This window comes from Electrophorus electricus, chromosome 14 (assembly GCF_013358815.1).
Source record: "Electrophorus electricus isolate fEleEle1 chromosome 14, fEleEle1.pri, whole genome shotgun sequence".
In the NCBI taxonomy this organism is placed as follows: domain Eukaryota; kingdom Metazoa; phylum Chordata; class Actinopteri; order Gymnotiformes; family Gymnotidae; genus Electrophorus; species Electrophorus electricus.
Genome location: NC_049548.1, coordinates 701,045 through 727,134, shown reverse-complemented (window position 1 = coordinate 727,134; position 26,090 = coordinate 701,045). Strand labels below are relative to the sequence as shown.

Sequence of the window (26,090 nt, the reverse complement as noted above, 5' to 3'; positions counted from 1 at the left end):
CACACACACACATGCACACGCACAAAAACACACGCACATGCGCAAACACACACACACACGCTTACACACACACACAGACACACAAATGCATTCCCCTATTCATACAAAAATATTGTGAATTATTTTGATATTATGCAGCAGTTTTATGTTCACTCTCTGTCCCCATTTTCTGAGTTGTTGCCCGGGTAATCAAAAAATGTCTAATCTAATTCTCTAAATATCTCATTCTCATTTTCGATGTTGTAGTTAACATTGAGCCTTGACTGAGCCATGACTCAGCTGATCTGTCAAATCTAAGCTCTTCCTATGTCTCCAGGATCGGGCTCCTGACTCTAGAGACCGTCTAACGGCCACCACCACGCTGACGGTAGACGTGCTGGATGGTGATGACCTGGGCCCCATGTTCCTGCCATGCAGCCTGGTCGACAACACGCGGGACTGCAAGCCGCTCACCTACAGGGCCATCGTGTCAGAGCTGGCAGACCCCGTAAGCCTTGTCTGTTCTCTCTTCTCACCTCACGATCATTTTGCCTTTCCTGGATAGTAGCTCAAAGAACAGGGTGTGCACTGTCCGCATGTTCGTGTGTCTAGAGCCAGGGGTCTGTTTGGTTTTGGTTTTTCTGTGAACACTGATCAGACTTATTTTTGACTCTAGTTCTAGAAGTTGCGAACTCTGTAGACTAGTCACATGTCTCCCCAACTGTTGCAGATCGATGTTGTATCTGAGGTCACTGACATGGTTATTTTCTCCCTCAAACAGAATACCCTGTCAACTATATTATTATATTTACTACACAAAAAGCAGTATCTATCTGTAGCTGTCTTTTTTCCTGTCCAAGAAAACACATTTATTCCAGAGAGGCGGTGCTTTCTTCCATTTTAAATGGCTTTCAGTAGTACCTCTCCAGTCACTTTATGCTACACGGACCCCTTCACTTGCATGGCCCGCTGTGATTACATTTGACCTGTTGACAATAGCATAGCAGGATGTGGGCTGTTAAAAGAAAGTCATTCATGCCGCCTGGAGTCCCGGTGAGGAAGCTGGAACAGTGAGTGGTAGCGTGTGTTCAAATGTAGCCTTTAGATAGGGAGAGGCCTTTTCAAGGATACGTAATGGTGTGCTGGAGATTGATGGAATTGAATGCAGTTGAAGATAATTGCCTTTTTTGACTGCTTTGTCTTGTGAAATGGCCAAATGCTTGTGTGTATGTGCGATGTATATACAGACAGAATTGGAGATCAAAAGTGGTTGAGAGAGACAGGAAGTTCAAATAAACACAGTGTGGGCAGACCAATGTTGGATTTTGCCTTTTTTATTGAGTTTTGTGCTGATTTTAAATGTAATTAAATTTTAAATTTGATTTCTATTTCATCACAAAGTTTGGAAAATTGGTTGATCACTTTCATGATCTTCTTGATCTCTTCCACTTGTTCACTGTCTCAGAGCAGCAGTTCACACTCACTATGCATTTGCCTGCAACTCATCTCCACAGAAGAACTTTTAACGCCGCCTGTCTGCTGACGGTGCAGTTTTGCAGCATGTCTCACATGGCGTGGTTAATGTGTGTAAATGGTAAGGCACTGCTGGAAACCTCAGGGTTGCCAGGCAGATCGTTCCCAGGTAATTAGCTTTAAGCTCCACCACTTTGCGCTCTGGCGCCAGTTCACTGGAGGTGTTGCGGTGCGACTGCGTGGGCCACACATATCTGGTGACTGGAGCAGGAAAACATTCAGCATTCTGCAGCTTCTGCCTCTTAACTCCATGCCACCATCAAATAGTTCTGCCACTTCTGCCTTATTTTTCCTATTTGTAAATTGCCTTAAACAGAAACTACAGCTCAACAGCTCTTTGCTGCATCTTCACTGAACCATTTGTGCCTGAAGAATGGTTTCGTTTCTCTGCCAGGATTTTTTCCCTCTTTTGGTTTAGGAACGCCCGAAAGCTCATTGCCACTGAGCCATGCTGCAGCATCTGGCTTCCTCTTTTTCTTTCCAAGATTCCTTGGATCCTGCGTGCTCTCAGTCAAACATCAGGGGAGGAATAGATGTGTCTTAAATCATGTTTACTCGACTGCTTCCACTACAGCCATTTGTCTTCTGGCCATAGTATGTGTTTTGCGAGTATCCTGCGTGATTAAGTACACTAAAATGTGCTTGTTACTAGATGTCTTATCGGCTGTGTATTACAGAGGAGAGTGTCTTACAGCTATTGCCCAGGTGGCCCACGCACACCCAGCAAGCCGTGTCTCATCTCATCACTTGTCAGCCAGCAAACTTTTGCTGCCCTTCTCACTGTCTCTCGTTTCTTTCTTTCTTCTTTCCTGTCCTTGTGTTGTACCATCCCTACCATGTGCTTCCTGCAGTATGCCTGCCTTTCTGTCCAAGCCCAATTTAGACCCAGCACATGTCTAATTACTGCATTAGTTGCCAGGGGACAAAAAAATGGCAGCTGTCTGAAATAGCAGGGAAAGTTCTTTTCATGACGCGCTTTGCTTTTAAAGGCAATATCTCATTCAGGCAATCAACCAAAAAAAAAACAAAAAAACAACTAAAAAACAAACAGAAAGAGTCCCACATGCATAGAGCTCAGTGTTGCTCGGCATCTCCACTCTGGAGGAACGGAGGGAAAGTGGAGATGCTTTCATCACCTGACAGACATTTTTCTCTCTCACCGGCCTAAGTGCCTCTCTGCCACCACAATAACAAGTGAGGTCAACAGGAGCAAGGCTGGAGCAGAGCAGAGGGGCGAGGCCTGCTCCTCCCCTGCCCCAACTCACCTGCTCTCCACCCACTAACGAACACAGCAGCCTTGTCGCCAGTCACATATGTCTGGGAGATCTGGCTGTGCTCTGGGAGGTGAGATCTCGGAGCTGGTGTAATTGGAAGCGGGGTGCTAGTGGCGATGTCAGGGAGTGCTGTCCATTCCCACTGAGCCACGAGGGCTGTTTGAAGTCCTTTCCCGGACCACAGCACAGATGGGGCGGGTCTGTCTCAGCACCCAGCTCAGTGAAGTGTGAGGGACAGGCACTGTGCTGCAGACACACATCCAGTGATGTCTCTGCACATTACGTAATGACTTCCATTCCGATTTTATTGTCTGCTGTAGGTGCGCACAGCAATTCTGTAACATGCTGTAAATTATTAATGGCCAGAAGTCTAATAATCAACAATAATGGGTTCTGCACTAATAAAGTCTGCAGACTATCAGCACTCCCCTTTCTAAACTGAACTGCTTCTGTACAGCAATACCTAGAGTCAATTCAGTTAAATTCATATAAATTCAATTCAGAATGGTATCGTCCATTAGTACAGATTGGATCTTTGTCAGTTTAATCGCTGTCTTGAAATGGTCTCCCACCCCAAAATATTCATGCAACAGCTGTGGTATGAAACCAACACCTAGATAAGAACTTGGAGAATGACTAGCACAAACTGACATAGCAACAGATGGAGTGGCAACAGATAGAATGAAGTTAGTCATTCATACAATTCAAAATCTAGTACAGATTTTCTGTTAGAAAATCTACCTTGGCAAGATGTTTCTGTTAGAAAATCTACCTTGGCAAGATGTTTCTGAAAACATGTTAATGAACTGGGAGGAAAGTGTATAAAACATCCATTATGCAGAACATACATTGCAGACTGTCAAAACTAAACATAATTTGTAATAAATACAATAAAGCAAACCGCACAGCTCCTCTGAAATCTCCCCATAAATGATTAAACTCATTAGAATTATGGAAGACGACATGACAGATGCTGGAAGTTGCAGCCTCGTTGCCTAGGCAACTACTCTCTGTGAGGATAAGGGTGAACCTCGGGGGTGGGTCAGGGAACGTCAGTGTGACCTCTCAGATGTGGGCCAATGAGGCTCAGAGTGAGCCTCGGGTGCAGGGCAGTGAAGGTCATTGAAGGTCAAATTTGCAGGTTACCTGCCTGATGGTTACCATGGTTACCCCCCCCCCCCCCCCCGCCGCATCTATGGTCATGCCAAATAACTAAGCACAGCCAGCAATGAGAGTCAGTATTCATGATAGTAGAGAAAAACAAAAGATAAACTTTATTAGCACAGACAAGACCAACAAGGTAAACAACAAAGCAGAACAACCAACATCTTCTTATGGGGTCTGAGGTTTTCTTTTAGTGACATGTCATTCCTCCAATCACAGCCATCTCTCTTACATTTTGACCTCTTATTATCCCTCCCCTTGCTTGGGAAAATCCACTATTGTATATTGATATCTGCTTGGTCATCACTTTTCTTGTACAATTATATACAATCTAAGATTGAGCCCATGTGAGTCTGTAGATGCACCTCAGTGTATGTGTATGTTCTGTGAATGTGTATGATTAGGTGTATGTGTGTGTGTGTGTGTGTGTGTGTGTGTGTGTGTGTGTGTGTGCGTGTGTGTGCGCGTGTGCGCAAATGTGTTAGGTGTACATGTAACATCTGTCTTAAAATTAAATCCCAGACCTTATTACTAGATTTATTACTCTGAACCAGGGCTTCTTTGAATGTATGCCTCAGTACCTGGGACTTTTTCTTATGTACGTTCAGACATGGGTTTGCCAGGTATGTGAAAACAGTGTAATCAGACAAAGGTGAGTAAAATACATCGCATGACTTGAAAAGAAAAGGTCCCAAAAAAATTCCCACGCCTGCAGGTGGCTCAGTGGGTGGTCAGGGTGACACCTTCAGGTGCAGGTCATCAGGTAGTCAGGGTGACACCTTCGGGGGCAGGTCATCAGGTGGACAGAGTGACACCTTCATGGGCGGGTCTTCAGGTGGACAGGGTGACACCTTCAGGGGCGGGTCATCAGGTGGTCAGGTTGACACCTTCATGGGCGGGTCATCAGGTGGTCAGAGTGACACCTTCGGGGGCAGGTCTTCAGGTGGACAGGGTGACACCTTCAGGTGCAGGTCATCAGGTAGTCAGGGTGACACCTTCGGGGGCAGGTCTTCAGGTGGACAGAGTGACACCTTCATGGGCGGGTCATCAGGTGGTCAGGGTGACACCTTCGGGGGCAGGTCTTCAGGTGGACAGGGTGACACCTTCATGGGCGGGTCATCAGGTGGTCAGGGTGACACCTTCGGGGGCAGGTCTTCAGGTGGACAGGGTGACACCTTCAGGTGCAGGTCATCAGGTAGTCAGGGTGACACCTTCGGGGGCAGGTCATCAGGTGGACAGAGTGACACCTTCATGGGTGGGTCATCAGGTGGTCAGGGTGACACCTTCAGGTGCAGGTCATCAGGTAGTCAGGGTGACACCTTCGGGGGCAGGTCATCAGGTGGACAGAGTGACACCTTCATGGGCAGGTCATCAGGTGGTCAGGGTGACACCTTCAGGGGCGGGTCTTCAGGTGGTCAGGCTGACCCCAGTAAGTGTCTGTACAAATGCAGGTGAATCTCCACTATGTTTGCCTGCCTGTCTTAGCAACCAGTTCACATACACACTCAGTTCAGGTCTGTGTGTGTGTGTGTGTATACATGATGTTGAGTGAATCACAAGGGCTCCGTGTTGATTTTCCAGACGCCCTGGTCTGCTGGGAGCTGGCGGACTTTTTTCTCTGCTACCTGCCTGTTTAGAAGAGCCTGCCAGTGGGGTGCTTGTGGTGTAAACACCAAGTGCTGAGTTTGCTCTCGGCTTTGCTGCACCCCCCCCAGTCTGACCCCTCCTCTGCTCTCAGCAGGAGCCTCCGTAAATCCCAGACTTCACGCTCCCGCTATTCCACTTTATCCGTTTCATAATTCAGATTTTGAGCGGTTGAGATGGGGCCTGTGGTGGTCTCCTTTCATCACTCTGGGAGACCAGCACTCCCATCACTCTGGGAGACCAGCACTCCCATCACTCTGCACTCTTATCACTCTAGGAGACTAGCTGCTCACCACTCTGGGAGACCAACCCTCCCAGGAGTTGAAGCGGTGGCCATTATCTGTGCTCCTTGTCTTCCCAAGACACTGTCTCCATTAAGTAGTGCATGATACTTGTGAACTCCTGCATGCTAGCCAGTCAGTTCAGCTTCACGTTTGCAAACTGCAGTCTCACGGAGGGTTAACCAAGGCCAGGTTGGTGATACTGCCTGTTCCGACTGGCTTAGGATGGATGTACACATCTAACTTACACTTTAGTACCAAGCGTCGCTGTCAGGAATTGTTAGCATCAAGGAAGCAAGTGTGAAGGGATTTGTTTGAGCAGTTTTAACATCTCGATTTGTTGGTTGTAGGAAGGCTATATTAGGGGAAAGTCCCTGGTCGGTCCTGCTGGCTTTGTCTCAGTAAACCAGTTCAACAGACATTACCACACAGCACGTGGCATTTGGGAACCAAGCTACTTATCTTCATATAGACCTAACACCCTGAACGTAGGCAAACGCAGGGCGTTTAGAAACCCGCCATGCTCAAACCATGACTAATTGCACGGGTGATGATGTCAAGCAGTGGGTGAAGTCTTTATCCCACCTCTTCCTCTAACTGATGTTCCAGGCCCATGTCTTTCGCAGATAATGAGTGATTGAGGGAGTGTCCCGGCCAATCGTGGCCGGAGGCCTCGGCGGACACCTGTGATTTACGGCCTGCTTTGTAATTGCATGGAGGGGGGCGGGGGGAATACACCGTGCCAGGGGCAGATCCATTTCTTCCGGGCAGGTTGGAGATGAGCTGCTACTGGACCTTATTAGATCGGCCAGACCGGGCTGGACAGGCCGGACATCACTCTCTCTGGTTACACGTGGATGGAATTTGCTTTTTGGAGCGAACAGAGGCAAAGGGAGTTGCTAGGGTGTTGTTTGAGAGTGTTATTTACTTGATGTCATATGGCTAATAGTGAATGAATGAAGACTACTGGACTCAGACCACTCAACATTAGATATATAGCTTATAACATATATATATAACATGTAGTATTCATGTCTACTAATTCTGTTTTAAATTAATGGATTATGTATCATTGGCTTACCGTCTATGAGCTTTTATAGTCAGTCTATGAGTTTGCCACTGTAACCAATAGCACTTTGGCTTGCACACCAATTGAAATGTTTGCACTGTAGTACCCTACACCTTTGCCACTTTATCTTTGTAAAACATGCGATGGAGATTGTGTGGATAAGCAGGTATGCATGTGTAATGCCCATTTCCTGCGGTGCTGCTTGGTTCTCCCATGCTCCACTGCTCCAGTGCGCTATAGCCTACCAGGGACATCGGTAGTCCTGTTGCCATCCTCCTCCATGTGGTTACAGCAGTCCTGAGCTGCACTTAGCAAAGAGCAGGCGCGTGCTAATCTTCTACGCTACCCTGCCGAGCAGCTTTCGTCAAAGCCGTCTTTCTCGCCCGCTGGTGTGTTGCCTGCCCATCCCCCACCCACCCCCCAGCTCCCAGTCTCCCTTCTTAATGGTGTGATTATTGGTTTTCGGCGGGCTGGCTGAATTATGGATGAGCTACTTATTTACTGGCTGCTGAGATTACACCCAGGCCCTGTGTTTGTGATTCTGCACATCCATGCAGAAGAGGTAGAGAGAGAGAGAGAGAGAGAGAGAGAGAGAGAGAGAGAGAGAGAGAGAGAGAGAGAGAGAGAGAGAGCGAGCGAGAGCAGGAGGCCCAGGCTCATAGATGATAAGGATGAAGTTTGGGTGCTCATGGTTTGCTGAAGGAGAGCTTTAGCAGCCCCTCTTGTGTCTAAGATAATACTTTTTTGGCCGTATTGTTCTTGACTCCTTTGCTTGCGTGTACCCTGTGCGAGCTCTCGGTTTCCTTCTCCCCTCGTCCACGTTCGCTGCCCAGCCATGGGGTGCTCAGACAAGGGGTTGTAATGCCCTTGATGTTGCTGTTGGAATCAAAGGTGCTAAAGTATCTCGGCAGAGAGCAATAAAAGATGGTAATCACTGACGTCTTCCTGCATTAGCCTTTTATCTCCACGAGGTGAGAAAGCGTATGGAAAAGTCTCATTTAACAGCTTCTCTTTATCCAACAGAACCAGGTGAACCCAGTCAACGTGACCCCGCCGATCCAGGCTGTCGACCAGGACCGTAACATCCAGCCGCCCTCCGACCGACCAGGGATCCTCTATTTCATTCTCATCGGTAGGAGTCCGCTGGGCTTTTCGCTGTCAGTATTCAGGTCAGACTCGTCGCGGGAGGATGTCTGACATGAAGATAAGGCAGGGCAGAGGGATGGCTCTGTTTCACCGGGAGCGGGGAGGCATTTTCTGGCCCAGGGTGAGGTAGACACCCTCCTGCACTGCTCCAAAATTAGACCCAGGCACCGACGGGGGAGGATGGGCTGGCACTGGGGGACCAAGGCTGCCGTTTTGTGTTATTGCGTGTTACCCCCTTGCCCCGCCCCTGCAGAGGGTTCGTTGTTCCAAAATGAATGTGGCACTGAATGCATTTCGAACTGCTGGCAAAATGATTTTCCCTGATTGATGCCTCCCTCCCCTCCCTCAGGCAAACCCGAGTCATACGCGGACTACTTCCTTCTGAACAGCACAACGGCCGAACTGAGGCTTCTACAGCCCGTCAGCCGTGAGCAGCACCAGCGATTTGACCTGGTGATCAAGGTAAGGATAGAAATCTGCTGCTGTGATTTGGTTGCCAGTTGCTGTGCGGTGGATTGTGAAGCAGGTAGGAAAAGAATTAGTATGAGAGAGGGAGGGGGAAGAAGGGAGAGGGAGAGATAGAGAGAGAAAGAGGGAGAGAGAGAGAGAGAGGGAAGAGAAAGAGAGGGAGAGAGAGGGAAAGAGGGAAAGGGAGAGAGAGAAAGAGGGAGAGGGAAAGAGGGAGAAGGAGAGAGAGGGAAGAGAAAGAGGGAGAGAGAGAGGAAAAGAGGGAGAAGGAAGAGAGAGAGTGAGACAGAGCTGGGTTGAGCTCAGCCGTGACGTTGTGGCATCATGCGGGAGTACCAGTCTGCTCGAGAGTGGAGTGGTTCAGTGTAATGATGCATAAAGAGCAGCGTGTGTGCCATGGGACGCTTGCCCCACGAGCCCCGGCGTGGACATGGCTAATGTGTGGATGAAACACAGCCCCTTGCTAGCAGCTCCGCCTATGGCATCCCACAGGATCAAAGAAAAGTGGAGCTGCATACTGAGATATGGATGTATGCAGACATGTTACATGACTACTGTGTATCGTGAGTCAGAGGTGTGCAGTGTGTGCTGGAAATTAAGTGTAATAAAGAGTGTGTGTGTGCTTGCGTGTGTGCGGGATGTTTTTGCTACAAGCTTTTGATCTGCTTCAAGGTCAAACTCAGGGCTGCTTGAGCTATTCTTTCTTCCAGACGTCTCCCTCGGTCCCTCTTGGTGGTCCGTATTGGACAAATCACTCTCAGGTGACAGTTCGTGTTTGCCGAGGGATTGGGCCTCCGTGGGGAGATCAGCAATCCTGCCCCTGATACTCTGCCCGCACTAACCCAACAGGCTCACCAATCCCTCAGACTGAGTTACAAAGTGCCAATCTGCCTGAGAGATAAAGCCGCAGCCTCTTGCCTATGAAGATAAGGGCCTACCTACCACTAGACCTCCAGAACTCTGCCTCCAACTCATACAAATGTTTACTCTGTAAATAAGAAATTATTTGCTGTACTGAGGCTGCTGATATCTCTGTACTGGTACGTTTACATGCCCCTGGCAGAATCTACAAGATGTATACCATGTTTAGCGAAAATATGAGCACGGACCTTAAACATACCACAGCAAATACTAAAATGGGCCTGTTCAGAAGTACCCATAGTTATTAATGTCCTGTATTGACCCCTTTGTCATGAATGACAGCTTGTAGTCTTTTTTCATAGTTTGAGGCCCTTTTTATATTTTCTCATGTGGTAAAGTTATAACTTGTTTGGTTGCATGGTGCACTGCATGTGTGAGTCCCTCTCCAAAGTGGCTCAGTGATGTTGAGGTCACCAACCACTCCAGACCAGTCATTTCCTTCTGCTGAAGCCACTGAAGAGTCAACTTGGCCTTGTGTTTGGGATCATTGTCAAGGTGGAAATATGACAATGGATGTAATTTGTCCCCCAGTAGTTTCTGAAAACACACTGTATTCATCCTGGTGCCGCTTTTGACTAAATTCCCTGTGCTGCTGTAGCTCACAGAGCTTCTCACTGGGGTTGGGGTGCTTTTCTGCACATGCCTTGAGGAGTCCTTTCCAAACATAGGACTCATCACCCCCAATCATTTTATTCCTAATTTTACTTTTTAATTTTATGTTATTTTATTTGAATGATTTTAATGATTCTAAGTTTTGAGGCTTCTCTAGGGTTGGTTGGCATATTGTATGAGGGCTGTTTTGTGGTATTTGTGCAGAAGGCTTTTGTCAGGCAAATCTACCATGCAGACCATTTTTGTTCAACTACGTCCTTATAGCATGTTCTGAAATAGCCACAGCACTTTGTGCAGAGAAGGCTGTATTTCAGCAGAAATTGCTTGTTTTTTTTGTTTTTTTTTTTGCATCCTTGCAGATTTTGCTGGTGGTTGAGTATGAAATGTTTCTCGGTCTACCTGACCAGAAGTGATTGACATTTTCAAATGTTTTTATGCCCTTTTGTGATTTGTGAAGTTGAATTGCTTCTGTGTGCTGATTCGTTGTTGGTTTTGTTGCTCTCCCCATGCTTCAGTAAGTCAGCACCACTACAGCCATGGTTGAGATGCATAAGCGTCTCAAGAGCTGAGACACTGACACAGACACTAATTACAATCAAACCAGAGATGGGGGAGACTTACCCTTTATTGCCATTATCAACCTGTGTGTGTCAACCTGTGTGAATTGACACAAATTGAGTGTAAATCAGCCCAAATGTTCAAGAGTATGTCAACATTTGGTCACAACTGTAGGTACAAATGTACTACAACTGTAGGTATGTATGTACATCTGTACATGTATTTACTGTAGCTTAAATCAAGCACTAACGTCTACTGTTGTGACTACTTCAAATAACATCTCAAGAGTAGGCTTATTTTCTTTAGTTCTTTAGTTATCTTTTATACATAATCCTATATATGATATACATATTCATAATTATACATAATACAGAATTTTATTTTTATGTTTTTTATTTTGTTTGTTTCCTGTTTTTTTGTCTGTGATTTTATCTAGTTTTGGTTCTCTGTCTGACCTTCCTGGTTCTGCGACTTTCAGATGTACTATGGATGATCATACTGGATTGTCCCTTAATCCTAATCCTCCTACACTTGCGTCATGCCTAGCCTGTCAGATCGTCACAACAGTACTCAGTTGCTTGGCAACCTACAGATAATGTCAGATTAAAAATGATAAACGTTTAGGCATGTTGCTTATTTGGTAAGCGATCCATTAGCCACCCAGACTGTGAATGTGATGATATGAATGTAATTCTGTGAACACACTGCCCTTTCTGGCCAGTTGGAGCGCTTGGCTGCTCATTTTTCCTTGCGAATGAGATGAGATTTACTCCCACTCCTCACATTTAGCTGTAGATGTTTAGTACTTTTTCACCTCGGCAGTAATCACATTCTGGCCATGAACCAGACCTGTGCAAAACCCTGAATGAGCTCCTATGAAGATATAGTTCGTATGTAATGTGGAACCCTGCTAGAGGATGTGCGCACCTTGCATTTACGCATTCCTTAACCTGTGTTAATCAGCAGTCCAGAACAGGAAGGAGATTCCCATCCTCTTGTTCAGTACACTTGTCGTTTCTTTCTGCTAAAGAAAAAAGATCGATAGCGTTGTGATGTGTGCGCATGGCTCATGTAGAAGTGTCAAGCCCATGTCCAATTTTAACCTTCTCTAGTCTATTATATCTCTGCTGTTTATCGACACCTTAAGACTACCTCAGTGACCAACTATAGTGTGACTGTCTTTGAATTCTCTGGGGGCTCAAACACTATTAGCCTGGCGCAGAAAAGAGCAAGAGTCTTTTAGAGGTCGCGTTTCTGTGGAGCAGAGAGGGAGGGGCCCAGCGAGACTGTCAACCTTTAGTAATCCTTTCATGCAACAGAGCCACTAAGATGACAGAGTTCTGGCCATCTACGTCTGCGTCCCTCCATTGGGCCCTTGGAAGTGTTGGGTGGTGTTCATCTGGGGGCACACGCTCCAGAGGAATTAACTCTCCGTTTATGGTCAGAAAGGAGCCCCATCAATCATATTGGCTGCTGAGTTTTGACTTCTTTTTAATCATCTCACATCAGTCATAATTAACATTTTTAGCCCCAATTTCATGTCACCTGTTTTACAAACATGAGTTTAATTTACATATGGAAATATCACCCTAACCTCCTGATGTAGAAAACATGCAAAATAAAATGAGTGTCTTTTGCATCTTTATGAACAACAAGGTAATTACACATTCACTGTCTGCTTTACAGATACAGATACCTACAGTAGCTTGCACCTGTACTATCTGGAAAATCTTTTGGGTGTGGCTACCAATCTTCCTTGTTTTTTTGTGCTGTAGCCCATGTTCTTGCTGAGCCCAGCAGTAAGACATGTAGAACTACCCCAAAATACCACAGACATGGGTAATGAGGATATCCTGCTTTCACTTGGCCAGGCTGTCAGCACTTTCTTGGAATAAATTAGGGTTGTCTTCCAACAACAGGGATAATAAAATTAAATCAGTAGAGAATTTGAGAATGAACTGGTTGGGTGTGTAGACTTACAGCAATGGTTGACTGACAGAAGCCCTGTGGGGCTCCAGGTTCAGGTACATTCAGCCTTAAATGCTGATGTAATATTCAATAAAGAGTGCTCAGAGTTTAAGATGGCATTTGAGACATAGTCTACCCTTCCAAAACTGGTAAAATAACTTTTTAATGAGTTTCGTCATTTTCTGATGAAGTTGTCTCAGATGTAGGTGCTCCACGCTCTTCATAGTGCCAGTTTTAGAAACATGCTCCAGGAATTTCCCCAAAGTCTTCCAGGCTGACCTCCCTCATCTCTTAGGTCTATTTCTACCAGTTTTGAATATTCACATTATTCTTTAAAACATATTTTCACTCATTCCTGGTGTTTTTACTGTCTTTTAAAATGGTGTTTAAACTCATTAAAATTGTAATTATAGTTAATAAGCTAAAATGTCTTTTTTTTTGTGGGAATCTTGATCTACACACACAAAAATATTCAACAACAAAAAATATTCAATATGGCAGTAGTGGTTTTATCCAAAATGTCTTGCTGACATCTGGCAGTAATAGCCCCTGCCATTCTGTAATGGACCCCTCCTTTATGTAACCCCCCCCCCACCCCTGTAATGGACCCCTCCTTTCTGTAATGGACCACTCCTTTCTTTGTGTTTCTGACAGCATGTCACTGTGTACACTGAGTATATACTTCCCATCTCCCTCATGTTGCCATACCCCCATGTTATTCTCCATCTCCCTCATGTTGCCATACCCCCATGGCATTCCCCATTTCTCCTTGTTGTCAGTTATTCATTCTGTGTTACTCTTTTGCAGTGAATATACATCTGTTGTTTAAATGCCTTTACATTTGTTTTTTAATTAAACTCTTTGTTCTTTAACTCTGATTTGCTCTTGTACTCTGCTTCCGTACGTGACATTGGCCCCAACATTCAGACCAGACTTTACATTTATTCATATGCTCCATAGTGTGCTGTGCCCTCTTAGCCTTCTCTTGCTGCTTTTTAATTTTGATTTAGATGTAACAGAGATCAGGTGTTTACAAAGTGAATGCTGACTACTGAATGTCTCAATTCTGCCCAAATACCTAATTCACACCTGTCTGCTCAGCGTGGGTTTTTTCAACAGGGCGCCTGTTGGGCTTTGGTGTGAAGGCGGGAGGTAATTGGTTGGGGTGGGGGCGGTGCACTCCATGTTTCCCATCTGCTGGGAATGAGTGAAGTGTTTTGTCAGAATTGATGCCGCAGCTCATGTTTCCCACTCAGGCTAAGTGCTGTCAGCTCTAATGGAGAAGGGGCCTGACACTAGCTCGGAAAGCCCTGCTGCTGAGTCAGCAAGGGGTCTGGCTGCGGGGGTGCCTTCCGAGGCATCACTGCACCGTTCCCTCATCCCGGTCGGAACCCGACCACAGCAGGCACTGTCAGAGCAGGTCACAGGCAAACTCGGAGCTGTGTGTGTTTCAGCTGCGCTCAGCGCTTCAGCCCTGGGTGGGCACTTGGTTTCATTTCTACGACCCCCCATCCCCTTCTCTTTTAGAACCAGCCACTGAGACACCATCTCAATTATCTCTTTAGAGCTTGTTTAGCCGTAATTACAGGCTGCTGAATGTGTCAGTCTCATTAGAATGCTGGTCTTAATTGCAGAGGTTTGCGCTTTCCATCGGAGGAAAAAAACAACCTCTCCGACGCTTATTGTCTTATTGTCAGCCGCGGTTGTAGGACACAGATGCGTTCTCTAATTAGCATCAGAAGCCTTCTGTAATGAGGAGCACTCTTAAACTCTTTTGTGGTCAGCACTGATGAAAGCTGTGCCCAGACCAAAGTAACTCAGACTCAGTGATAGGAAGGGGAACTTAATTAATGTAGATCTCTACCTTTGATGGCATGGTTTGAGCAGTAGTTACTAAAGCTTAATTATATTTTCTTAAAGATTATCAACATTTATGTGCATCGTGCCCTTGGATTCATAGCACAGCTACACTAGTACAGACCCTTTCTCCATCTGCCATTCACATCCTGAATGTCTGTACTTTTGCTCTCAGGCAGAGCAGGACAACGGGCACCCTCTCCCGGCGTTCGCCAACCTGCACATCGAGGTTCTGGACGAGAACGACCAGGCGCCGTACTTCCAGTTAGTCACTTATCATGGCTTTGTCATGGAGTCTGCTCCAGTTGGAACAACAATCTCCAGCAACGCCAGTCTCACCTGCCCTCTGAGCATTGTCGCCATGGACAATGATGTGGAGCAGGTAGGAATCTTGTCTACATATACAAGATGAAGATTTATGTGCAAAAAAAGAATTGTTAAGTAAACAATTAAACTTCACTTTAATAGTCCTTCACTATTCCGTATTCCTTGAGTGCTCATCAGGACATATAATCCAAAATGTTTATTTAAATGTTGAGGGTTTTTTTTTGTTTTGACTCCCACTTGAAGTTCACACTGAACCGAGTGTGTTGGTATTGGTGGAAGTGCTAGTAGCGCACAAATATAGCTGTAAGGTCTGCCCTCGTTTTTGCTGTGCTCTCCTTTTTCCTACAGTAACCATCTTGCTTTATTGTTTTCTGATTACCTTTAGAGCGCTAGCATGGCATTTGAAGTGTCTCATATAGTCTTTGCTGAACCTTGAGGGCAGATCCCAGCAGAAAAGTACAGCCATGTTATGGGAAACTGAGCTCAGTGTGATGGCTGAAATTGAAATTAAAAAATAAACATTTTTTTTTTAAATTTCTTTTTTTTTAGCACAAAGGCTACTGCTAACAGAGTTCTCCGCTCTAATTAGCGTTCAGAGAATACGTGCCTGTCTTTACACTTTAAGTGAGGGCATAACACGGCACAGTGGCTCTGACAATGAGTGCGTCACCAGAGGTCCTATCTGTGTAGGTCTACGTGTGGAAGAAAGTAACCTCACATAAGGTTAATAACGTTCATTCAGTGTTGTGTGAAGAAACCTCTGCCATCACGGCCATTTTTCCTCAGACGCATTTGCTAATCCATTAACAACCAAGGCCACAGAAACATTATCTACCGTGCTGAGGTAAGGTAAGCAGCTCACATAATGGAAGTGGTTAGAGGAAGGCACTGTGCTCACAGGCCAACGTGTACCTGCCGCCCTGGTGCGGGTCAGAGCAGAATTCTGATCAGGCCACGCTGCTGGTCGTCCACACTGGCACACTCCTGTTAGCCCTGCGGTGCGCTAAGCACTTTGATGCAGTTTACTCAACACTTTCTTTTCCCTCTTTAACAAGACTCCACCAACCCCTCTTAAAATAAATCAGCACCTTGCAGGTATAGTCACATAGCTACCTCAATATGTCAGCAAATATTTTTTGTTTACCGTAATATTGCATTTTTAACTGTTATTGTGCTAGTGAAGTACAATTGTCTCAGGGTAGTAGGCTTGTGGGTACATTCATCCTTGATGTTCTTTCCATCTTGAATAAACTTGTTTGACACTTATGTTTTGCTTTAGCGTTACCGTGGCGACTGTCCTGCTGATCTCTGGTCGTTTCAGCTCATCCTCTCCATTCTCAACCCACGAGTTTGTTCTTTTGTGCTTTCCTGCTGTCTTCGAAATCGACTGCCTCACTTTCATATCCAGTGAACGGACTGATGTTCTTTGCCTTTGCAGTGGTGTGCTGTTTTCGTTTGAATGCTCTGTGCTTTTGAACACTCTCTGATTGATATCGCTTGCAGACCAAAGACCCCATGGTGCAGTTCTCCCTGGACAACTACGCCAGCATCTTTGCAGTGACGCCTACCGGGCTGGCCCGCTACCTGACACTCCTAAAGCCCGTGGACCGCGAGGAGCAGCAGAGCTACGGCTTCACAGTAAGAGCCTCTGGGGTGTCACACCTGGACTCCATGAGAAACCCCTGACCTCTTTATGACTTCTTACCCTCATCACTGTCACTTTTGAACTTTACTAGTTATGCAAGATTCCATCAGAAGTTATTGTTATAATCTAGATCTAGGCCCAGTTTAATGAAACGTATGAGACGTTTCGCCAGTCTGCAGTGCCCTGATAGTTATTTCTGTCTCAAAATGATGGCGCGAATTATGGTACCATTTTACATTTTATGGCCACTTAAACAGAGCAACCCTGAACAAATCTGCTTTTTTTTAAAATAAAATAATATCCTATACAAAAAATGTATAAAACTACAAAAAAAAAAAATGTGCAGTTTTGTTTTGTTCTTGGTCCTTTCTTTTGCGAGCACATATATTTGAAATCCCATCATTCTTTGGCACGTATGTTTGTCTGTCTTTGTGTGTGTTCATTCGGAGCCCCTCTTGGATTGATGTGCTTATAGGAATATGTAAGTGGGAAAAAAAGAAGAAAGCTGGAATGGAGGGATCGATTGTAGGCATGAGAGAAAGCAATCAGCATAAGAGCATTCTTAAACATTAGACTGTGGGAAGAGATAAATCGCACATCTGTAATGTAATGCCTTACAGTTGCCTTACTCATTAACTGGTTCTGAGGTCCCCGGTGTGAGCACCTTCCTCAAAGAACTTTCAATCATGAAAACAGTGGTTATTAAGCCCTGAACCCTCTCCCTCTTCTGCTAGCACAAACACGGCTATGCTAATGAGCCAACGACGCAAACACACAACCTTGGGTTCTTAGGGTTGTTTTGAGCAGAGAGATGGATGGGGGTGTCTGGGTATTGGCAGTGGCCTCCATGTCCCCAAAACTATGTGTTCTGGATTGGCAGTGTTCCAGTCCTGTCCCCTAGAGGTGGTGTCATGGCCTGGGGATTGATGGCCTGTTGCTGTGCAGGATCGCCGGAACAGCCTTCATTCCAGCTAACTCACTGATTTGTGGGGCAAGTTATAAAGAACATGGCTAACTTCGAAAATATCTGAAGTTTTTAAACCCAAGACAGGTAGCGTCAGCTACCATCACCATGTTCTCTAGCCTGGCATCGATGAGTGATGCTGTAATATACAACATAATCTAACAACATGTTAATTCATTTTTACAGTTTTATGTCTGATGCTGGAGGGCTTACACCCCCAGACGAATGGCGTGCCTGCTTTATCAGGTTGTTCTGCCAGGGTGTTGGAGGATCACAGCAGCCGTCTAATCAGGTTGAAATGTGGCTGGATCCTGTTTAAGGCCGAGACTGTTAACAGGCACACTGCTTCATTTGAGCCCTTCCCGCTTGGCAGCCTCAGACTGTGAAGCCTTGTGCTGCATACGAGTTAGCTGGAATCCCTCCAAGATCAACCTTGAGGATAGTTTGTTCTTTCTTTACTCCACACACACACTTTCAGGACCTGGTCTTATACACCTGAAGAAAAACAAATCCTGTTTTTTTTTTGTTTTTGTTTTTTTAAATCCAGAAAGGCCTCATTATGTCGATTTATCACCCTGCTCAGAGATTATCAGACACATTGGAGCTTTGTGTTACTCTGTAAATACCAGGAACCGCTGTGTGTTTCTTTTTGCTGTCGATCGCTAAATAGACTCTCCCGTTTCTTTCAGTAGAGGAGGTCAGTGCCTGTGATGGAGGCAGATTCAGATGCAAGGGGGGGGGGGGGGGTTTGAGGGCATGTTCGCATTCATGAAACTGACACCACTCCCAAACGTGTCTGCCTCCGTGATGACACAGAGGCCTCTCATCTCCATGACGACACTGAGGTCTCTCGCTCTGTGATGGTACAGAGGCCTAACAGTAGTTAGTCTGCTACCTCTCACACAATTAGGCCAACAGGCTTTCCAAAGCTAGCACCACACTAGGCCCTAGATTAGTACAGCACATGTGCTAAACTGTATCTTTCTAGGTGTGCTGGCTGAAGGTTGCACACGCTGGTAGATTTACTTTCGGTTCTTTCAAAGACTGGATTGTGCATCAGGATATCAACAAAACAGCAAGGCGAGATGTGCCAAGAGTTTGAGCTCAGTTCGGCTAAATGTCACAGACATAAAAACGGCAGTGTGTGTGTGATTTCCACGTCACTGCTTCTACCGTGCTGACCTGTGGGCTTTTATCCAGTTCTCCTTGCTATAGCTGTCCTTCTACGTGCCAGCATTCTGCGGCATTGTCTGGAAATGGCTTTGACTGAGACAATCTTTTATATTCTGTTTTTTTTGTCACTGTTTGACTCACTTGCGCTGGTTCCCAAAGTGCTGCCCGTGGACGGTTATATACTGCACATGCACTCCCTCTGACTTCTGACGTGCTCTCTGATCTTCAGAACCCTGGGGTGTCCTACTAATCATCACATTGTGTACACAAGCGCTTTAGAATTATAAATTAACCAAGGCCATATTTCACTTTAGCTAATGGGAAAATAGCTTGGATAATTATGGGTCCAGCAATTGGTTCTTATATTTTAGGCCTTATTCTAATTTAACTGTAATGTTAGGATCATTACAATAAATTTAAACAAAATGTACAAACTTTTTATTTAAGACAGTAGATAAAATGGTAAATAATAAGCCAGAAAAAAAATGCTTGTTGTTACTACTTTAATACTTCAATGGAACTGTGTTGGGGTGCTAGGCATCAGGGTGTGATAACCTACATTAGATCAGACAAATGTAATGAATGAAATAAATAATGTGATGAGAGATTTTTGTTTGCATGGTGCTGTTCTTTTTCTTCACTGAGCATTACTAAATGTTGAATATGTTTACATCAGGTGAATGCCCATGTGGGTCAGAGTTGGAAAAGCACCCCACTCTGTGCTTTGGTATTCAGGTCTTTGATCGTTATATCTCTCTATGCTCCTTCCAACAGATGGTCGCCTCAGATGGTGTTCACGAGAGCTCTCCGGTGACCATTAACATCACAGTGATCGATGCCAACGACAACACGCCCACCTTCCCCAACGTCTCCTACAGTGTCAACGTTTACACAGACATGCAGCCCGGGGAAACAGTATTACGGGTAATCGATAACCCACTCACTGTTTTAGCAAACAGTCCACTCGCCCAGAGTAATAGGATTAGTGGCCTCATTTATGAAAGGCTTACGACTGGAATAATTGCGGGATCTGTCCGCTCTGGCTGGTCATTAGCCAGGCGGTTCTGGTGGAGTGAGTGCTGCACGCAAGCCCGCTACCTTGCAGGCTGCTCAGTAGTTAGGAGAGTGTTGGCGCTGACATGCAGGTGATTGACAAAATAGGTCAGGGCTCATGTCTGTGTGGAATAATACAGGCCTGCTGTAGTGGACATCAGGATGTTTACTTTCATTGAGGGATGTGGAGCATGGACATCCCATCACAGTGTTGTAAAACAAATCAGTATCAGGCTATGAGTGTAAGTATTCAAATTTTGGATGCCCAGGTAGTGCTTAAAATGCCAAGAGTTTTGCATTAGTTACATCTTATCATTTCACATTAAACTCACACAGGCTGATGCTGTACTGAAGTATCTGAGTTGTTGTATAACTTTCATAAGGCTAGTGGCTTTAATATCTTGATCTTGTCACTGTGTTAATGACACACAAAAACACATAATAACACACAAAATAAATTCATGCCTGGAAGAACCTTAATGTTCTCCTGCCCTAATTACCCCTCAGAAACCTGTTGTGCAAACGAAGTGGCTTTGTGAGACGTGTGCACACTTGGGCGAAGCCCTGCCAAAAGTAACGAAGAGGATTTCTTTTCCAGCTCACTGCGACAGATACTGATGAAGGTCCCAATGGCCTGATAAGCTACAGCATTGTCGCGGGGGCCCAGGGCCACTTCATCATGGACAACCGCACAGGGCTGATTACAGTGGCACCCGGTGTCAACCTGACCATGGGACACTCATATGCGCTCACCGTCAGGGCGGAGGACAGTGCTCCTTCCTCTGAGCAGAGGTGAGTGTGGGTAAGCATAGAGGGCCATGGGAGAGAGGATGGGGGCCACTTTGTTAGAGAGACCTGGTGGGTCTATCGTTAGGGTATGTAGCTCATTTGTTGGCATGCACAGCAGCTGGTGTTAGCCATCATCTACATCAAAATGGTTGCTTTCTCTGTTTTGTGTCTTTGTGGATGGTGGATCTCACGTGATGCTGACGTGTAAAAGAAACGCTTTGCGCCTGATACCTGATACACACATCTACAGCTATTACTACTACACAGACTCGAAAATGGTTTGCCATTCAAATACTATGTGGTCAGCAATCAGCAGTGGTCCTATGGCTCTGTGAAAGACAGACGAGAGCTGATGAACTGCACAATGCAGCAGAAGGACTACAGTGTGTAACTGTACACTTCTAAAATGCACCTATAAGACAGATGGACCTAATAAACTGACCAGTGAGTGTAGATACCAGATCAGGGTTTGTAATAAAGTGGCTGCTAAGTTTACAGTATAGTAGAAACTTGATGCCTTCTCCTGGTCCACTCTTTGATCCAGCATCGTGGGGGTGACAGATTTTGCTTTGGAAATGTCCCTCAGGACCAGCACAGCCAGGCAAGGCCCCTCCCCAATCCATCTGGTACACAGAGATGCAGAAATTGGAAACCTCTGCCTGTAAGTGTGGCTACCTCCTCTCACGTCCAGCACACGTCAGCCCGGTCCCTACCCCCAGGAATCCTGACAGGCTGCCGGATCAATAGAACAGCCGCCGTTAAGGATGCATCGCTGTTCCAGGGAGCTGGCCCCCAGTTCCACGGCAAGCCAGCCGTAGGTTGCAGGGCTCAGAGCACAGACACGCTGCCTTCCAAAAATTGACTTTGGGTTCAAATGTGTTTGCAATGGATGGGAATCATGGAGGGCTAAATGGAATATCGCAGATCACCTGCATATAAGAGAGGCAAAATGCTGAGTGTTAGTGAGAATGTGTGTGGGGTAGCGAGTGTGTGATTGTTTGGGTTGTCCAGATGGTGCTCACATGGACAGCACAATTACTGTAATTTTTTTTTTCACTGTCACATGAAAAGTTTTACTGTATGAGTGAGCAAGTCTTGACTCTCTGTACATCGTTGTACCGGAACATTCTTCAATGTAATAAAGTCATATTCACAGCTCTGCAGGCTGCAAGCTACACACTGAGGAGTATTGACTCAGCTGTGTGTGTGTGTGTGTGTTCTTTGAGCTCATCTGATTGCCGCCCATGTTCACATGAAGTTCTAGTGTCCATACAGAGATCTTTTCCGCTCCTCATTCTTCATTTTTATCGCGTCTCTCGCAATGGTGTCTGGAGCCGTTCTTCAGCTAGATGAGCTTCTCGGAAACTTCCACAGATGCTTGAGTCATGTGATTGTAATTACGCGCCTTAAAAAAATGCTGAGACATTAATATATGTCATGTCTGATCGCTATAGCAGATGTTGGCTAATGTTCTCTGGCACGAGCACTTTTTTAATGTATTGTGTTCTGCAGAGCGTGTGACGTGCAGTGGGTGCTAGGCCCATGGGACGCGCCCTCACACCTACCCGGGCTGACGTGCTGGTTTTGTTCCTAGGAGTTCCATCACCACTGTGTACATCGAGGTGCTGCCCCCCAGCAACCAGAGCCCCCCAAGCTTCCCCCTGCTCCTCTACAGCCTGGAGGTCAGCGAGGCCATGCGGATTGGAGCCACCCTGCTCAGGCTACAGGTCAGAAGCCCCGCTCAGATCTCCCACTTCTGAGTCTCTTGCATTAATTGACACTGCTAACTGGGTGTTAGATGCTTCCGAGTGCCTTCTTTACCAGACAGCATAGGAATCGATAGTTCTTTGTAGAGCTTTGCTGATTTAAGCCTGCTGTTTCCGTGGCGTAAGTACGAGAGAGCTGTAGACCTTTGTGGGTGTTCCAGGCTGAGCCAGAGCATGAAGGCTTTCTAAGCCTAAAACTTTATGTACCAACAATTGACAGTGAGTTTGTTTGGAGGGCCTGCTGTCCTTTTAAGGAGGTTCCTACAGAAAGTGCTGGCATATCCTTCCTGGACTCCGTAGGCGGTACTGGATCTGTTGGTACATGGTCACAGGCCTCTCGGGGCGGCCGGTTGGCAGCTGGTTGGTTCTGTGCGACACCACGAGCGTTGGTCTCACAGAAAGCCCACTGCTGTTGCTCTTGGACCGTGCCACTTCCACAGTGGCTCTGGGCCTCATGCTGTGCCATGACTGTGGTAGTGAAGAATGTACGTGCAGTTTCCTCTTGATCTGGTAGTAATGGGCACTTGATTTGCTATGCTAATGAACACTTTTTATGAAAGATGCTGATTCATCAGAGGTCACATCTTATAACTACCAGAGCATAGGCAAGTGTAATTTGTTGGTATAATAATTAAGTAGTTCAAATTTGAGGCTCACAGTTACTGGTATGTTAATAATAACAGTGTGAGTTTAAGCAATATTAATAAATGGTCAGAGGTCACTTTTAGAGTGAGGTTTTTTTTTGACCTTTTACATAGATGCCTGAGTTTTTCTATCTGCTAACACAATTTGAATGAATGTACCTTGTGTGCATACACCCAAAAGCTTAATACTATAGTATTGGGCCTAAACCTTTTGGAGCAAATCATGATCTTTCTCCATAAGTATCCTGCAATGTTTCTGTTGGGGTTTCCCACCGGAGCAGAGCCTTGTGGAAGATCAGGTAAGTGATTGAATTACTGTTACATGAAAGTGCTGCGTTTCTTTTTGCAGGCAACAGACCGTGAAAGGGATCCCATTACGTACGCCATCCAGAGTGGGGATCCTGACAACGTCTTTGAGCTCCACCAAACGTAAGCTCACTCTGAAAGCTTTTGAACATGTTTTTGTTTCACCAAGTCTGTGGCTATTGCTGGACGATGAACACTGATATTGTAATGTAACACTCCCTGCAGTAGGGCAGAGATCACATTAGCCAGAGCAAATCTATGTGTTTTGTTAATTGACATGGTTTTATTGATCACAGTCTGAGGTGAGTTTCCTCTGAGTGTTACACTAATGTTGAAGACAGCACAATTGTTTGTCTAATTTGAAAGAAAACCTTACCTGCTAAACTTGGCTTTTTGTAACCATAAACCATAACACCTCCGGGGCATCACTCTTGTATGCTGTGAAACCTGCTTTAGCAAATACCAGGCAGTGCACACACCCCTGGTCTTTATTTTGCTTTCCTCTTTACTGCAAGTACAATTTCAATTACATTAAATGATATAATTACAATGGAAATTACATTTAACCTAGATTCACTTAATTCCAGTCAAAGGTATCTTCTGCCTAATTTTCCCAAGTTCAGACATATTTGATTCCTTCGAATGAAGAGCTGAAAGTTGAGAAACACCTTTCTAAACCATCAACTCTCTATAGTGTAGGCCACACTTTATCTTTCACAAAGCGTACATGCATGTGCAGAGTAACAGATCAATAAATAAAGTAATTCCTTTACTTCTAAAAAGCAGGCTTACACACATTTGTTACTTAGGGCCTCTTTACAGAATATGTATTTTCTCATGGTGAAAACTGCTGATGCGTTCATAAGACATCTTTCTTTTATTTATTTCCTGTATTCTGAGAGCAGAGCCGGAGGATTACTCTAATATAAAAAGGCTGCCCATTATGTCTTAAGAAATAAACCTCTCATATTCCAGCCTGTTACCAGCAGATGCTCCAGTCACCTACCACCTCCCTGCTCTTGAGCTTGCAAACTATCAAAGGCAGGAAATTGTGAACATTATAAAATATTAATAAGTCCGGGCTATTGGAGTGTCTCAGTAAGCAGGGAGTAGGAAGTGAGCTGATGACTGCCGGCAGGCCCACGGGCCCCTGGGCCACCTCTCTCACTGCCATCGCTACACTGAGGGCAGCTGCCACTTGGAAAGGGCTTTATGCAATAGCTCAACAAATCCACACGTTCGGCAAAAGGTGCCTGGAGGCGAATCTCTAAAGGCATGCTAGTGTTTACGTGGCAAAGAGGAAACACACCAACCTGACAGTGAAAAAAAAGTCACCACAAACATGTCTTCTGCAAGAAAGTTGAAGACTTTCCGCTGCTTTGTGTGTGTAGAACGTACAGTCAGCGTTACGGCAGGCTGACAGAGTTGCATATTGGCTGGTTTAGACACTCAGAGCTGTCTGCTCTCCCCTCATACCCCCCACCCCTTCTCTTGCCTCCACAGACTCAGAAATCAAATAAATGGAGGAAGCTCTGCCTCATGAGGCTTTTGGGTTTTCTGATAACTGTTCTTCATGCCCCCCCATGGGCCTATTAGTCATTCAGAGTGCCAAAATCATCCCTCATTCATGAGGTTCCCTCATTCATGCTTCATTTTATCTGCATTTACAGCTACTGCTCAGAATAATCACGATGCTTTTATCTTCATCAGTAATCATTATTGTTGATGTTATATAATGGGGAAGAATCATTGCGAGGTTTGTGACAGATAGTGCTCTGTATGAATAGATGATAGATACGTACGGTTACTGAGGCCTTGAGGATGCCATCTTGCATTTGTTTGTTTGGCATCAACAGAGAGTGCCTGTCAGCACCAGGTCCGCGCATTCTGGGAACTCCCAGCCTTTGTCTGAGAACCGCTTTCGCTAAGACATGAGCATTCGTGTCGTCTCAGAAAGTTTTCCATTTCATCTTGGCACTAATCAAAAAAGACGAGATGTGAAATATTGCGCGCGAGTGCAGCACGCAAGGCTCGCAACCTGCAGACTCAACAAAACATCCTGGAGGTTTCGGTTATAAGCCAGGCCTTTTCCCTAGAAACAGACTGCAGTGCCTTGGAAATACTACATAACTTCATTATCAGTAGTGCAGTAATGCCTGAGTGATCTGTAAGGCTACGACCTGTTCTGCATCTGAGGAGCTGTGTGAGAACAATTACTATATTTTCAATTTCTCTCTGGCCTGCAAGGAGTCCAGGGCTCGAGTCTGATTTAGCTGTTCAGAATGATGAGCTGTGCTGGCAGAGAGTTGACTAATGCCTTGCAAAAGAAATTAGTCCATCCTCCTATTTTACAGAGTAATCTCTTTATTCTTTTACTTTCCCCATTTTCGTACCTTGTGCAGTTTTCTTCTTCTTCTTCTTTTTTTCCAAACCTTTCTCTGCTCTGTGATCCCATCCCTTGTCTGCTGTGGCGTTCTTATTGAACTGTGACTGCAGGCCCCATGTCCTTCTGTGGGTCTCATGCCTGTCGCGTCTTTACTTTGCAGGCAGGGGCTGCTGCTGCTGGCCAAGCTGCTGGACAGGGAGCGTACGGACCGCTACACGCTTGCCGTGACTGCCTCCGACCGCAGGCCAGATGGGGTAAGCTCCCTCGCTCGGTTGAGCCACTTAGTCAAGAGAGAAGTGACGGGGAAGGAGGCCTTTTCTGAACAAATCTTCTGCCTGAAAAGGAGTCACAGAGGCCAGTCCGAGCACAGCACCGAAACAGATCGAATCATAGTGGTGTTTTCCAAAAGCGCCGTAGCGCTTGGTGCGTGAAGCAGATAACATGATCCTCGTTTCTCCATCTTAAACTCATGTTGCCGAGGTGGAACTGCTAAGAAGCTAAACCCAGTTTGAACCCTGGACCTGGCTAAGGGCTTAGTCAGAAATGCTACGGTAAAGCTTCTG

At 45.6% G+C, this 26,090-nt stretch overlaps 1 protein-coding gene across 4 annotated transcripts in view; it reads left to right on the top strand.

Moving 5' to 3' along the window:
- Window positions 1-26,090, top strand: part of pcdh15b (protocadherin-related 15b) — a 114,774-nt gene that overhangs the window by 31,884 nt on the left and 56,800 nt on the right. For all 4 annotated transcript variants that reach the window (XM_027009447.2, XM_035533818.1, XM_035533817.1 and 1 more), the window contains 10 exons: window positions 317-487; window positions 7,968-8,076; window positions 8,440-8,552; window positions 14,650-14,856; window positions 16,305-16,439; window positions 19,358-19,507; window positions 20,235-20,428; window positions 22,020-22,152; window positions 23,185-23,264; window positions 25,688-25,781. In XM_027009447.2, the coding sequence (XP_026865248.2) occupies window positions 317-487; window positions 7,968-8,076; window positions 8,440-8,552; window positions 14,650-14,856; window positions 16,305-16,439; window positions 19,358-19,507; window positions 20,235-20,428; window positions 22,020-22,152; window positions 23,185-23,264; window positions 25,688-25,781 (1,386 nt within the window). The remainder of the gene's footprint in view (window positions 1-316; window positions 488-7,967; window positions 8,077-8,439; window positions 8,553-14,649; window positions 14,857-16,304; window positions 16,440-19,357; window positions 19,508-20,234; window positions 20,429-22,019; window positions 22,153-23,184; window positions 23,265-25,687; window positions 25,782-26,090) is intronic.